Genomic DNA, 16,658 nt, shown 5'->3' on the forward strand with positions numbered 1-16,658 from the left:
AGGACAATAGCAATTCTCAACGGTGTTTATCAGGTGGCAAAAGCTACAAAAATCGCATCAGAAACACAGAGATCACTGGTCAGATGCCACCAAGCAACCAACAGTTATTGTAGGTTCATAACGATAAAGAAAACGATGTGAAAATATCACGTAAGAGAGACCAGGGGAATTGTAATATGCAAAATTTCTTCAGTCACAAATAAGCTGTAATCATAAGAAGTTTGCTCTTCTGTCTGGTTGTATAATTTTGTAAAAAAGTTTTTAAAAAAAAGAACATGATTTGGGTTTTCTGGAGTGATAATAAATCTATATATCATGACTTAAGTGTTATTTTCTTGCCCCAATGGCTGATTTTAAGCATAAACCTCACTAAACTATGCTTAAAACAAGGAAATACAACTTGTCAGTGAGGTAAGAAAAATTGATTTGGCATATATTATGAAAACAAGACAATTTTGCTTCAAGTAATATATCTTGCTTTAAGTTTGTGAGGCAACAAAAAGCAAAATATTACGTAAAAATATTTCTGTAAAACTGCAAAACAAAAGGTTGCAGTGCAATTGTAAACACTAGATATAAAGTGAAAACTGTATTTAAAGACTAAATCATGTCTAAAATATAATTATTATTTATGACTGCTCTTTACTGCTTTGGAACAATAATTCAACTAAATTTAATTAAAATTAAAATGTTCTTGAGTCATCAGCTGATCTTGATGTTTTAGCTAAATGGATTTACCACATTAAAACAATTATAATGCAGACACCACAGACTTGTTTTAAACATGATTCTGACAAAAAGCAAAATGTACAGTATTCAGCACAATCAAGTAATAAAGCAACATTTTTCTGCTCTAATTCAAGAAACAGCAAGTTAATAATAATGTAAAGTAACTTGTCTTATAAATGAATATTGTGATAAAGCCATTCATATTGTGATAAAGCCTCCAAGTGTAAATGTTTTAACTGTACTTTTACTATTACCACATAAACCAAAGGATGACAGATAGCCTCACAGTACTCTGTGAGTTATGAAGGAAAATATAAAATAAAGAAAAATAAATTAAAGAAAATATTAAAGAATTGTCCCCAGTCCCCACTGCAAAGAACAAAAGTGTGTGATCCCTCAGGTATTGAGTCACCTCTGAAGCAGAGCGGTATTGTGGGATCTGTCTTAGACTGTCAGGGTTATTATGATGACTAGCGGGGTGGGTGTTTGCAGGCTTTGATCACCACTGGCTTAAATTAGGAATTATCTCAAGCACATGACTTCACTGGCAGTCTGCACGTGGGACTCGCTCAGTGTCAGTCTCACTCATATGTGCACACATCTACACACATACACACACACAGCATGGGTGTTTATCCACACTCTGAAGGACAGCAACAACTGCAGCTCGCTTAGGGGAAGTCCCTGTCTTTCTGTGGCCATCAAACCACAGGCACGATCAAACTGAGATAATGGCAGCCAGTCTGTAGGACAGAAGCTACCGCAGTGATGATAAATCAAACCATCATACCAGATATCTGAAACGGACTGATACCTGTCCGATATGTTCATATCACGGCAATACTCCAACATTCATACATGCCTTAAACAGTGCAGATCCTCAAGCTTCATCAATCTGTGCTGCAGGCTAAACTTGTCATGAATAAAAGATGAGGTGGATGGACCCTGTGTCTCACTATCCACTCAATCAACACGTAGTTCACAGTCACAGAAGAGAGATACAGTAAATAAGACTATAGCATTTCAGATGAAACTCCCTAGATCTGCCATTAAAAGGCTCATAAATGCATTTTAAAATACTTAATTTGAATTAAATTAATTTGCAAAGTATGACTATGACTGTTTTAATAAAACAGTGATATACTGTAGTAAAATTATAAAAGATGTTCAATAAATCATTACATTTATTATTAATAAATCAACTCTTTTGCATTATGCACTGACACTGACATCATTTTGGTAATTGCAATTGCACATCATGTCATGTAATTGCATGTTTCCCTTAAAATACTGCTAAAACTAAACAACTGTTTTCTTATAATATACATTTTATAATGTAATTCTTGTGATGGCAAATTTTCAGCAGCCATTACTCCAGTCTTTAATGTCACATGATCCTTTAGAAATCTTTGATGGATAGAAAGTTCAAAAGAACAGTATTTATTTGAAATAGAAACCTTTTGTAACATTATAAGTATCTCTGATGTCACTTTTGAATATCCTTGCTGAATAAGAATAATAATTTCTTTAACAAAATTACAAAAAAAAAGAAAAAAGGTAACACTTTAGTATGGGCAACACATTTACCATTAACTACGACTTTTCCCTCAATAAACTCCTAATTTACTGCTTATTAATAGTTAGTAAGGTAGTTGTTGTAGCGTTTAAGTTTAGGTATTGGGTAGGATTAAGGGGTGTAGAATATGGTCATACAGAATAAACCATTAATGTGCGCTTTATAAGTACTAATAAACAGCCAATATGCACGCTAATAAGCAACTAGTTAAAAGTGGGAATTGTTCCCCATAGTAAAGTGTTACCAAAAAATCTTACTGACCCCAAACTTTTGAACAGTAGCGTATTATATAATTTCATTACAGCCAGCATTAATTGATGATCTTTCTTTTTCTATACATTCAACAACAGCATATGGAGGTGAACTGATGTATTGATTCATTATTTTTCTGTCAAAAACAATAAAGCCACACATAGATCCTCATTACACATTAAAACACCACACGACAGCACTTTGCTTCGGATGCAGGTCATCCAACCAGAATTTAAAGTTGGAACAATCTGTTTATAATATTACATATTCACCACTATCTGTGTCTAAAAGGAGTTTGAATATCAATACAGAACTACTTAAAGGACCTGAATTTATTCAGCTCAGAAACTGTTTATTCAATTAGCGCAAGCTTCATGACTCCTCAGTTAATCAAGGGTTCTGGGGCAAATGTTGCATTTGCCCCAGTCTCATGAGTGTGGCATCATGGGAAAGCACTCTGTTTGAATCCATTTCATTTTAAAGCTATGCTAATTAACAGCGTTTAATTCGAAACAGAGGGAGTGCCATTAGTGGAATCTGACTGGTGGGAATACAAATGGAATGGAAAACCAACAATGTTTCGTCTAAGACACTCTTCAGAAAACAGAAAGTTCTGACTCTGAATTCTAACAGGATAACATTTGAAGTTAAGGTAAATAAGTGCACTCCTGTGACCGCACGTTCTAGATTAACGAATTAAGATGCTACGTGGTTTGGGAATCGTAAGCAGCCAACAGTTTGGTTAATGAACTTTATTTCTTGATGTCTTATACAACTATGCTGCTGCCACTTTAAATAAAAGCATTTGATGCAATGCATGTTTAAGCAGAAAAACAGAGAGGAAAGTCTCTTGTTGTTTAATGCTTCAGTTGATAGTTATAGATATGAAGTGTCAAACTAAGGTAAAATGCAAACCTTTGGTAAAAGCAAGTAATTGCAAGTCTCCATCACTAAACATTAACATTCCTGCAATATTATCCAATTCAACACATACAGCTTCAGACCTTTGTGAATTTTTGAATAGCAGCATCACTGGGCTAAAGGCAACCACAAGGGGAAAAAAATGGGTGTGTTAGTCAGGCAATCAGACAACCTCTCCTACATAACCTCGACAGTTCCCATTGCAATAAGAGTCTTGATGGTTGCAGTTTGATCTAAAGAAAACAGTCTGGGCCTACTCAGGAATTCCATGCTCCTATATAGAGATCTCTGAGCAACAGGTGAAGCCTTGTATAGCAGTGACATATGTTTCTAAGGATGCATATGTTGGTCTGCAGTCTCCTCACTTTGTCTGGTGTATCCTTTCCTCACAAGGACTTAGTGGTGCACGCATCTGTGAAGTTTGCGATCGATGTTTATAAAAGAACAACTACATTAAAATGCTGAGAGTGCTCCACACTCGCTGAACAATATCCCATGCTATTTTTCTTTTTCGCCATTTACAGAGCCAAGTGCTCTCACAGAGACAGGTGTGATATCTCTGTTTCAGTTATATCTATCCATTTTCTGCACACTATTTTAAAAAATATCATTTGTATTGCTTCATTAAAAACATTTCCTGACTCATTGAATCATCCACCCCATGTCATGTTCAGCACACCACCATTGCATCAACACCAATCACGTTTGTTTTCAAAGATTCTCAACCCAGAGAACAAGAGCACAGTATGGAAATGTATTATGAATTTTGAGTTGTTACAGAAATGGAGAGAGAAAATAGAAAGATGACTCAATCCAAACTAAACCAAACGTGTGGTCACTCTTAAAAATTCTCAATCTTTCTTACATCATAAACCTTGGAAAACATACCAGTGTGAAAAGGGCTAGACTGAAATACCACAGGTCTTAAAAATGCAAGCAAGAGATGAAGAGGTCTCAAGCAAATGTGTGGTGTTTATTTCTCTGTTGGCACCCAAAGCCCTTTCTTGCTCTTTAAAACACTGGTGAGTCAGATGCTTTTATTCTGGAGCCATCTTATACGCTCAACACCCTAGCAAAACTACTGCCTCAAAGCAGTACCAAAAGATTAGGTAAGGCATTTGTGCCATGCTGTAAGTTTTCAAATTTAGTTCAGAATCAATACACATAACTGCATGAGCATGTTATGCTTTATCACATCATTAACAAAGCTCTGAGGTCATGCCACCCCTCTGATACAAGCCAGGATGGAATGAGATTACACAGACCATCATTATGGCTTTAATTAGATCAAGGACAAAAGCTCAAAGTTCAAAGCTCACAACAAAACAATCGTGTGCACACTTCACTACTGTAGATTGTGGCATATTTTATAAAGCTTGTTGAAACAAGTATACAGAGAAAATTGGATTTAGCAAACATTGTAATATAATATAACAATACAGTATATAAGAATGTAATATCGCATAATAGTATTAAAGTGATATTTTATAAACTAATTAATATGAATTTATAATTATATATTTTATAAAACTATTGATTAAACATGTACACAAATTTGACAGCACCTTTACAATTAAAATATATTATAATACAGACAGTTCACTCAAAAGTAAACATCTATATTTATTTACTTATCTTCATGGTGTTCCACCATGTTTCTGCCACTGAATAAAAAATAAAAAAGGTAATTGCAACTTTCTATCTTGCATAAATTGTGAGTTTATAAGTCAGAATTGTGAGATATAAACTCGCAATTGCGAGAAAAATAGTCAGAGAAAAAACTGAGAAAAAGTCAGTAATTTTTTTCCTCAGAATTGGACTTAATAACTCAGACGCAGTTATGTGTATTAAAAAGTCAGAATTGTGAGAAAAAAGTCAGAATTGTAAGTTTATATTTCGCAATTGTGAGATAAAAAGTCGCAATTATCTCTTTTTTTCCCAGTGGCGGAAACAAGCTTCCATAGTATGCTGTCAATGGAACACAGAAGGAGATTTTTATTTTCTTCCAATCAGCATCAGTTCATAGTGACCAAGGGTTGTCAAGGGGAGAAAAAAGTAAATAATGACAGATTTTAATTTTTGGATGAACTATTCCTTTAAGAGTGTGTATACAACTTTATTTGGAGATTACGGCAACAAAAAGCTACAGGGGTGGCACATATAAAAGTGCAACACCAGTGGTTTGTTAAAACCACCCACTCACTAAAGGCCAATGAGAAGCTAAGCACAAAGTAAACAAGATGCTTTTAAGAAAATTAAAATCAGTGGATCATCGTTAAGCGTTGATGTAAATGCCATTAAAAAGAAAGGAAAACTGTCACAAAGAGCAGAGGAAATGGGCTTTCTAGTGATGCAGAATGTCGCCAATAGCAGATTGGAAAAGCAATAACGTTTCAGTGCAGCCTGAGGGATGTTTCTTCTCATCAGAATCACTACACAAAACAGAATAAATGCATATTAACTCAGTTAATTCTAATGCACTGAATTAGTCTCTTTGCATTCAGTATTGATTCATTTCCACCTACGAGCAATGCAACAACACAACCTCTCAGCTGGACAAAGAAAAGCTGGTGATATGCAGAAAATTAATGAGTGAAGGAGGCACAGCTGTGTGCTTTGTTAAAGAATGTGACAAAATGTACCTCAGTGTTTGTGAGGATGTTTTTCAGTGTGCGTAGATGCCTTTTTATATAAAATCAACTAGCGGGACTGTTATTACTTCCCCCCCGTCATTCTCTTTGCAAATGGTTAAACTGCATTTCACCAACCACAAAAGAACAAAACAATATTCAAATGCTCTAGTCATTTTCCATGAGTCATATGTGGTCATGACAAATTAATAACTTTGTCACTCTGCAAAGGTCTATTAGCAAAACAAAGATACGAGAAATCCTCTAAAATCCGAGCAATTTATCAGGGATTAAAATTTCCATTTGGTCACAAATATAAATGATGTTTGAGACCTTTCGTTACACACTCCAGAGATTGTTTGTGTGGACAGTTTGACCTCTGAGGCCAATGGAAAGTTGTGCATAGCCAAGACAACAGAGTGCTATCTCCTTACAGAGCAATTATTGCTAAGTGTGTGGGTTGAAGCCAAACCCACATCTTATTGCTCAACTTTTCCCCTCCCAAATGCAAACTCAAACACTGAGATTTTTCTTTCATTTGCATTGAGAAAGCCACAATTACACCAATCTGTGTAATTTACATTTATTACCATAGTAGAATTTCTACCCTAATTTTTAAGCCAATGATATCTTGAGAACAGCACTTGAAAGAAAGCTATTTTTCAAAAAAAAAAAAAAAAAACAACAGTAAAGACTCCAAGTAAAGAAAAAATATAGGCTATGTTAGCAACTCCTTTTGCCAAGATGATAAAGCTGTAGATTTTGATGTTTCATTCTATATTCAGATGTATTTTACTTGCTGTACATCATTTCTCATCATTTCCATTATTACTGGTTCTTCCACCCAGCAGTTTGAAATACCCATATTAGAAACATTGCTGTGTAAGAGCAATTACAGGTGAAATGTTCCCTGAAGAGACAGAGACAGCAGGCACTTTACAAAAGAACTATTTGCTGAGGATGAATATAAGCACTCTCAGTTTGAGTGTCGGCTGAAGCAGACCAGAAATATGCATTGCAGTTGCATGTTTACCAATTTAAAGTCTAAGGGTTGGTTGCACCAATGAGGATTAAATCCTTAAAAAGTTTTGTTTATCTAGGTTTTATTTTACCGCTTAATTTTGAACATGGCTAAACAAGTCAATGATTAAAACCTGCCATTAAACATTTACCTGCGATTAATTTTGATTGTCTGTCATGACAGATTTGCCAATAATAGCAGGAATGTTACTAGTTCAGCCTCTGCAATAAGTAGTAAAGGGATTAAAAAAAAAAAAAACACCTAAAACACTTGTTTGCTATGTATAAACATGATGATCTCTTGTCTCACAATCTAAATCAGTAAGGACTCTCAAACAACACAGACTATTTCAAAGCCAGCTATTTTTACCATTCTTGTAATGACAGAATTTTAAAATGGTAAACCAGACAAAAATATTTATTCTCCCCTTCATTCAGACTGACTCTAATTGAATAAGGTCTAGGCAAAACTCCTGTGCTGAAGGCCTATATATAGCTGTGATGTCTTCCTGTGTAACCGGAGAATGAGTGGCCTATTAACATCACAAAAATCTGAAGCCTGGCACATTCCACTGTCAGAAATAACCAGAGGGGTAGAGATGGTCCTTCAGGCCAGGACGACAGGAGAGGCATTGAAAGACACGGAAGTGGAATAAGATGTAAGAAAGGCAGAAATAAAAATGAGAGACAAAAAGGAGAGATGTACAGAATGGGAATGGTCAGAATGACAAAGAAGCAAAGTAAAACAATACAGACTCCAGAAAGATCAAAAGGAAATGGGAGTATAACAGTGAGTAGAAGGTGGAAAAAAAGCCATTGTAAAGGAAAAGCAAAAGAGAAAGACATATGGCATTTAGCTGAGTGACAAGACAGGTGTAAACTCCACAAGTTGTCCAGAGGATTGACACATGTATCATGACTACAGACGTCACAGACACATACTCTATATCAGTGGGTCTCAACTGGTTTTGCTCCAGGACCCAGATTTGACATCAAGTGTTTCTTCGACATTAAAATTGTTTAGCATACAAAATGTTAACAAAAAATGCACTAAAAATCAAAATGAAATGTTACTATGATCTGCTTAGTCAATCATATAAATTAGCATGACATAGCCATATTAGGAAACAATTGAGATTATTATAAATGCATAAATGAAAAATATTAAAAGATATTTATTTCGCTATGCACAATTATAATTATCTTTTTTTGAGAACAACCACTGCCCTAGATTTCAAAATTTACACACCCAGATTCTCAGCCATGCCAGTAAAAAGCTAGATTTTCTGATAACACTGTAATTATGAACATTATCTATCACGCATAGCAAACAGATCAGTAGTTACTTTGAACATGGCAAACATTAAAAGTTCTATATGCCTAATACAGAAAATCTTTTCCACAGACCCCCTTCAGGGACCTCCAGGGGTCCAGAGACCCTTGGCTGAAAAGCCTGGCACTACACAAACCAAACTGGGTCCAGTGAAATGTAACACACCCATGAAAAAATCTCTGATGCCCAAAAGAAGACCATATAATGCTCAAGAGTCAAGACGCTAATCATTAACATAGAATGCAATAAATATACACCAATTTAGAATTTTAAGACTATGTTGCAAATACAGCAAGGGCGAAAGTTTGACCTGGCTAAATAAATTATTGCTGTTGATGGAGTGCAAATGAGAAACCCAAATCAAATGAGAGTCATAAAAGACACCTGCATTGCTGACAGTTTGGTGATCAATGTTAGTGGCATCGGTGAAACCATAACACTGTCAGAATTAAGTTCCGCACTGTGAAGGACAACAAGATGACAAAGCCAATCCATATAAACACCTGATCATGTCTCATCACCTCAATGATCCAAAACCAACTTCTGAACAGCTAAAATATACAACATATCCAGGTAACACTTTACAATAAGGTTTCATTAGTCTACTTTAGTTCAAATGAACTAACATTTATTAAACTTAATGTTAATTTCAACATTTACTAATACATTATTAAAATCAAAAGCTGTATTTGTTAACATTATTGCACTGTGAACTAACATGAACAAACAATGAACGACTGTATTTTTATTAACTAACATTAAAGATTAATAATAATACTGTAACAAATGTATTGCTCATTATTAGTACGTTAGTTAATACATTAACTAATGTTAACAAATAGACCTTATTGTAAAGTGTTACCCATATTCCTTTATGAGGAAATTACAATTTTTAACCCATTATTTTAAAGTATGAAGGAACAAATAGTGTTTTTTAGGTTATATTGAAATTTCAAGATATAATTGTGATGATTTTTTTTTTTGTTATATAAAATTTTGCAACATTACAACCATTTTGCTTATTTTATTGTGCCTGTTACTTCGCACTTAAGTTTTTTTTAAAGATTGTCAATAGATTTCACAATCCCTCTTCGAGATGAGGATGTAAGGACCAATGTTTTACTATTGTCAATGTTTATATATCAAAAAACAGAGATAACTTTTTTTTAGCTATATCGCCCAGCCTTATTGTTCGTATATTCTGAGTTTTACATGTTCCCACACATTCCTTGTAAAGACATGGACAATTATTTACAATTTAGCATGTGAAATCAAACAACCTCTGCTACATTTTGGCCCAAAGGTAATTGCAAAAGAACACATGAAACCTCGTCTTTCCCATTTGAGTAAGAAGGCGAAGTGCTTACTTCAAACCTTCAGAGGAGAAGATGGAGCACCCGAACATTGGGGGTGAAAATTTAGCAGCTCTACATTAAGACGGGTAAGCAGTTCATCTCAGCCCATCAGCTGCCCCCATCATTCCACATTCAGGCCACCAAACAGGTCCTTGATGTTACTGCCACCATGGAACCCCAACCAAACAAAGTGACTGAAGAAGGAGGGGTGGCTACTTTATTTTTCATAATTGGATTATCCACCATTTTGTGAGACTCATCTGAGGGGTGTTACTCCTTTAGCAAATTATCACGTACCACGTTTTGTTGAGCGAGAACGTTTGCCTGCCACCTTTTTCTCTGAAGCCTAAACTCGATAATTAGCCACACAAGCTTGATAATAGGGCACAATGTCCTTATGTTGGGGCTCTTATGTTCCATTCATTTCTACAAGGCTGTAGGTAGTCTGAATAAGCCATTGACCTTTCAAAATGAAACACTAAATGTTAAATTTACTTAGCTACATTCGTAGTTACCTTCACCCAAATCCAAAACGGCTAGGACAGCACTGCTTCTGGCTTCTCCAAGATGGTTGGTGGCGATGCAGGTATAGAGGCCGGCATCACTGGGTTTGCAGTCTCTGATCCAGAGGCCTCCATATTCCTGGTTGTCCATGTTGAGCAGGTCATCATTGTGGTACCAGTAGAGGGTAGGCTGTGGGTCTCCAGCAACTGCCACTTTCAGACGGATATCACAGCCGGTACCTACCGCAGCATTCCTCATCTTCCGGATGAACACTGGAGGAGTTGGGGTTGGGTAGACGGAAGCAGCGGGATCTGGTACGACCTGATTAGAACTAACTTTTGCCCGTTTCAATGGTATCCTGGGGCTGGGAGGTGCCATTCCCCCTGCTTCTTCATCAGCACCCTTCTTCAGGGTCATCTGTACCTCAGCCTTCCTCATGATGCAGTTGAGAGCTTCTTTACGGACTGCTGTACGTTACTGAACCGATTAAAGCTTCAAATTACATTAAAATGTATCTCTAATGCACAATAAATCGTCCATAAATAAAATAGCTTTTCATAATTTGGTGTTTTGATATGGTAAACATATTCCAAACATCATCAAATGCAAGACTCCACTCCAGGTTTAAGTTATGAACACCAGTTAATGCAATACTTACATATCAAATGACTTCATAAAAACTGAAAATCTCTACCTGCATTAACAGAAGACCCTCTGAAAGGCCTTCAGGGACGTAGAAATGTCAAAACAAAGTGTGTAGAAATTTCCCACAGGTTTTCTGCATTATAAATGTTTTGGAATATGTTTCTCACATCCTTGAGACGTCCAATTAGAGAAACAGAAAACAAGAAGTTTAATCTTTGTCCAATTAGGTGAATGGAGCTTGTGCATGTACTCCTGGCTGGTTGGTATTTTTAGAGCGAGTCCCAGAGGATCATATTGCATTAGCAGCTACCCCTGTTGCCTTTTGGAAGATTTGGCCTCAGCTTTTCACCCTCAGACTCAGGTCCCACAGTTCTTCGGCATCTAAGGGAAAAAATGAGCGCTGGATCCTTGTTGATTACTCAATTGCAGGATTTCCAACTCTGTAGTGGTTTCCAACTCTGTGCCTGCAGTGCCCAGACTTTCGTCCCCTTGCCCTCCAAGTTAAGCTGTCTCACTCATGATAGCCCCCTCCCTCCACTCGCATGTTCCCCCAGGGAGGTGACAGACAAGTCCCACTAAGTCATCAAGGAACAGCTGTACCCTGATAGGTCAAATTTTTTGGACAGCCCGGATGCTTTGGCCCAACCCCTCATCTTCTTCTTTGGCACTCACAGCCAATCACAATCTCCAGAAATTGTGACATGTGGGCCTTATGAGGGAGGGGTTCAGAATAAAGCTCTGATTCATCTGTCAAAGATAGCTGCTGAGTAAGAATCAACATCATCACCAGCATCGGACTTGGCAGTGGATTTTTTTTTTTTAATTCATGATTCAATACTCAAGCCTTGTAAGAATTAACCTAATTTCTCAAACAACCCATAGAACAAAACCTATTGATATTTGATTATCTCACCAGCGATGGTGATAGTTAGCAAAATTTATGAATTTCCTCATGAATGTAATGAACGTAGTGATATCTTGCACAGACCAAAGAAGAACATGAGAAGCAAACAAAAGACCCTAAAAACAACAGCTGCAATACAACATAGACTGCCATCTGCTGGACACTTTGTACACATGCAATTATAAAACTATTTCATAGTTCCAGTCTAAATTGTGATGACAACAACATCATAAAATATTCATTAACTGTAGTGGCTGACTGTGTCCGTGTCCAAAGCTGATAACAACAACCAGAGAGCTATATAGTATAATGCTGATATTTTATATATGTATAATATAAAACAGAGTGGTTGTTTAACTCCAGAAATTTTGTGTACATCTCATTTGCTATTATATAATACACTGTAAAAAAATATTTTCATCATTTGTTATCACATTTTTGTCTTTTGTCAAATCAGCTTCAATAATTAATGTGGTTCAGATAACATAATATTTTGAGTTTCTGTTGATTAAACCAATCACCTTCATTGTATTAACTCAGATTTTTCATTTCAATGAACTCAAAATTTTAAGGCAACCAGGTAACTTACTTTTTTAAGTTAAACCAACAATTCTCTTTTTTTTTTTTTTTTTTTTACAGTGTAGACAGAATAATCTATATCTTATTTGCAAACACACACACACACACATACACACACACATATATATATATATATATATATATATATATATATATTTATATACACATATACACACACACACACACATATATATATAGGCCTATTGAATTTTGGTTAAATGGTTAAATATGAGAAAAGAGTGTTCAAAAAAACATAAAACATTCTGTTAATCAGTTAACTGATTGGTACGTCAGTCTATCACTAATTAATTACAAGTTAACAGTCAACAAAAATTTCATTATTCAATAAAATGATACCGTGTGCAATGCAACAAAATGACAAATAAATTAGGGACATTTTTACAGACTTGTATGAATTGTATAATCTGTACCACAAACCGCCAACCCCCTTGTACATTCAACAGATGACTGATATTCATTTTCCCTACTTTAAAATGAGATCATAAACAAGTAAAAGGATTTCAGAGGGCTGAATTTCATGCTAAACATGTGCTCCCTTCTCCTTGGAACCCCCTTTGAAAGGAAAATCCTTTCTGCAGTTTGTCCTGCAGGACCAGGTTGTCATAGAAACAGCATCGCTCCCTAGACTGTTGAATTGAGAGCCAATGTATGTGGATGGTGCACAGGTCTCTGAGTGAGTGGGAGGGAACAGGGGAGGCAGATACAACACTTTACTATTCTAACACAATAGGGGAGATAGCAGATGTTCCAGCAGGACATTGTTTTAGGGGCTAAGATGATTGGAAAAGGCATGGATGAATGGCAGGCATGGAGACACTGGCTACAAGAATGATTGACGTTAACGGACAACAATGAATATAAGAGTTACACTTACGTGTGGTCGAGTCTCACTTAAAGCTGGAAGCAGAGCGCTATGATGCTGTGATGAGTGGAGCATCTGGTGTGCGTGTAAAACATCGCCCCCTGCTGGTTGAAATGGGGGTGTTTCCTCGGTGATGTCACTAAGGACAGAAGCTGCCCACTTGTGGTCACATTTCCCACATTCTGCTTGAAGACAGTTTTTAAAACAAATTGCATTTCAGTGATGTGCTCCCACATCTAATTTCTATGATGACCAAATATAAACTAATATATATTAAAGGATTAGTTCACTTTCAAATGAAAATTACCCCATGATTTACTCACCCTCAAGCCATCCTAGGTATATATGACTTTCTTCTTTCTGATGAACCCAATCGGAGAAATATTAATAAATATCCTAATGCATCCGTGCTTTATAATGGCAGTGAGCGGGACCAACGAGTATGAAGCTGAAGAAAGTGCTTCCATCCATCATAAACGTACTCCACACAGCTCTGGGAGGTTAATAAAGGCCTTCTGAAGCGAGGTGATGTGTTTTTGTAAAAAAAAATATCCATATTTAACAAGTTATGAAGTAAAATATCTAGCTTCTGCCAGACGGCCTTCCGTATTCAACTTACGAAGAAAGTGTAAAACTCTTGCTGTTCAAAATGCTTGGGCTACATCCTACACCTTCCCTATTCAACTTACTGAAAAAGTGTAACTGATGCGACACCAGTACCGTAAGTTGAATACGGAAAGCGGTCTGACGGAAGCTAGATATTTTACTTCATAACTTGTTAAATATGGATTTTTTTTACACAAACGCATTGCTTTGCTTCAGAAGGCCTTTATTAACCCCCCCGGAGCCCCGTGGAGTATGTTTATGATGGATGGATGTGGATGGAGGCACTTTCTTCAGGTTCATACTCGTTGGTCCTGTTCACTGCCATTATAAAGCTTGGATGCGTCAGGATATTAATATATTTCCGATTGTGTTTATCAGAAAGAAGAAAGTCATATATACCTAGGATGGCTTGAGGGTGAGTAAAGCTTGGGGTAATTTTCATTTGAAAGCGAATTAATCCTTTAATATACTAATATATATTTTTTTTAAAAGTTCAAATGTTCCCTAAAATGTTTAATGTGATAATATTGGCAGCAGTATTGGGACAGTCTTATTGTACAGATAAATACCAAGTGCACTTAAAATATGATTGAGAAATTGAGAGCAGTCTCTATAAAATGATTTTTAAAAGCTAATCCCTCATTTTAACATTTTTGAATACAATTTTATGGGGAGTCTTGGAACACCTCCAAAATATAGAAATTCTTTCAAAATTAAAGCACTAGTTAATAACAGTAAATATTCTGTTACCATTTAATCACCTTCATGTTGTTCCAAACCTGCATGACTTTAGTTTTTGTTTCTGATGAACACAAATGAAAAGATATTTTGAAAGATCAGTGTACAAAAACATTCCCATAATCTACAGTGTTCAATATTCAACATTTTAATTTTACTTCTAATTCACAAATTTCATTGCTTAATCGACTGCTAGCTAACTTCTTATGTAAGTAAGTCCAAGTTTTTCTCCAAAAAGAATGTGATTTCCATGACCACATTCAAAATAAAGTCATATTTTAGTAAAAACTTACTGTGACTCTAATTCAGATAAAACTGTAACATCAGTTAATATTCAAACTGGAGAAGGAACAATAATAGTCTTGGCGCATTTAATTCATACACTAATTTGTAACAAAGTCAGCATTCATCAAAGCTAATTATTTATATAGTTTTATGCCAGGCTAAATAATCTGTGTGCACATCTTGTGTTTTCCTTTTTGGTCACATTAGCCTTCTTGACAGTCTAGTTCTCTAGTATGCAAGTCACGGCATTACTCATATTAGATGGTATGCATACAGTATCACCATCAAGGCCATGTAGGACAGTGTGAGTTTATATCTTGAAAGTGTTTTCAAAGCAAAATAGCACTTCATGTTGAGCATATGATGAATGTAAAACACTTATGACTAAAGAGAGACATCTTATCTCATGCAGACGCACACACTATAGTCACCAAAGCATATGTACCAGTGTGTGTAGCTGTGTAAAGATTACTATGAGATGCACATCTAAGCCCAGGCTTATAAAAAGCCATTCACAGATTCTTCAGTAAGCATTTTAAATACCACATGGATACAGGCTCTTAACAGCTATATGGAGTCCTGAATATCGTCTATTGTACAACGTTACATTGATAAAAGTGCTAATACACGGTTCAATTAAATATTACATAAGACAAAAAGGAATTAAATATGATATCTTACAGTTAAAAGCTTGTATCTTTCATCCTCCTTGTAGGCTACTATAGTTTCTTACATTCATGCAAATTATTTACATTAGCTAATAGCTACTTTACATTTAAACATATCAGAACTTTTTATCTATGTCCTACATTTAACCCAAAAGTAGGTTAAAGTTAAAGGGTTAGTTCACCCAAAAATGAAAATTCTGTCATTTATTACTCATCATCATGCCGTTCCACACCCGTAAGACCTTCGTTCATCTTCGGAACACAAATTGAGATATTTTTGTTGAAATCCGATGGCTCCGTGAGGCCTATATAGCCAGCAATGACATTTCCTCTCTCAAGATCCATAAAGGTACTAAAAACATATTTAAATCAGTTCATGTGAGTACAGTGGTTCAATATTAATATTATAAAGCGACGAGAATATTTTTGGTGCGCCAAAAAAACAAAATAACGACTTATTTAGTGAAGGCAGATTTCAAAACACTGCTTCAGGAAGCTTTGGAGCATAATGAATCAGCGTATCGAATCATGATTCGGATCGCGTGTCAAACCGCCAAACTGCTGAAATCACGTGACTTTGGCGCTCCGAACCGCTGATTCGACATGCTGATTCATAACGCTCCGAAGCTTCCTGAAGCAGTGTTTTGAAATCGGCCATCACTATATAAGTTGTTATTTTGTTTTTTTTGGCGCACCAAAAATATTCTTGTCGCTTTATAATATTAATATTGAACCACTGTACTCACATGAACTGATTTAAATATGTTTTTAGTACCTTTATGGATCTTGAGAGAGGAAATGTCATTGCTCCCTATGTAGGCCTCACTGAGTCATCGGATTTCAACAAAAATATCTCAATTTGCGTTCCGAAGATTAACGAAAGTCTTACGGGTGTGGAACGGCATGAGGGTGAGTAATAAATGACAGAATTTTCATTTTTGGGTGAACTAACCCTTTAAAATACCTTTAAAAAAAGTTTTTTTTTTTTTTTTTTTTTTTTTTTTTTAAGCATTATTCTGTTAAGTCATTT

The 16,658-nt window shown here is 35.8% G+C and overlaps 1 protein-coding gene across 2 annotated transcripts in view; it reads right to left on the minus strand.

Moving 5' to 3' along the window:
- Positions 1–13,412, minus strand: part of spegb (striated muscle enriched protein kinase b) — an 85,191-nt gene extending 71,779 nt beyond the window's left edge. Inside the window, exon 1 of one of the 2 annotated variants that reach the window (XM_051905999.1) lies at positions 13,344–13,412. Coding sequence is in view for 1 of the 2 variants with exons in the window: in XM_051905993.1 (XP_051761953.1) it covers positions 10,332–10,758 (427 nt within the window). In the remaining variant the exon portion in view is untranslated. Of the gene's footprint in view, positions 1–10,331; positions 11,504–13,343 lie in introns of those variants that run through there. The other variant, XM_051905993.1, reaches the window with a different exon arrangement.
- Positions 13,413–16,658: the final 3,246 nt, after the last annotated feature.

This window comes from Ctenopharyngodon idella, chromosome 9 (assembly GCF_019924925.1).
Source record: "Ctenopharyngodon idella isolate HZGC_01 chromosome 9, HZGC01, whole genome shotgun sequence".
NCBI classification, from domain to species: domain Eukaryota; kingdom Metazoa; phylum Chordata; class Actinopteri; order Cypriniformes; family Xenocyprididae; genus Ctenopharyngodon; species Ctenopharyngodon idella.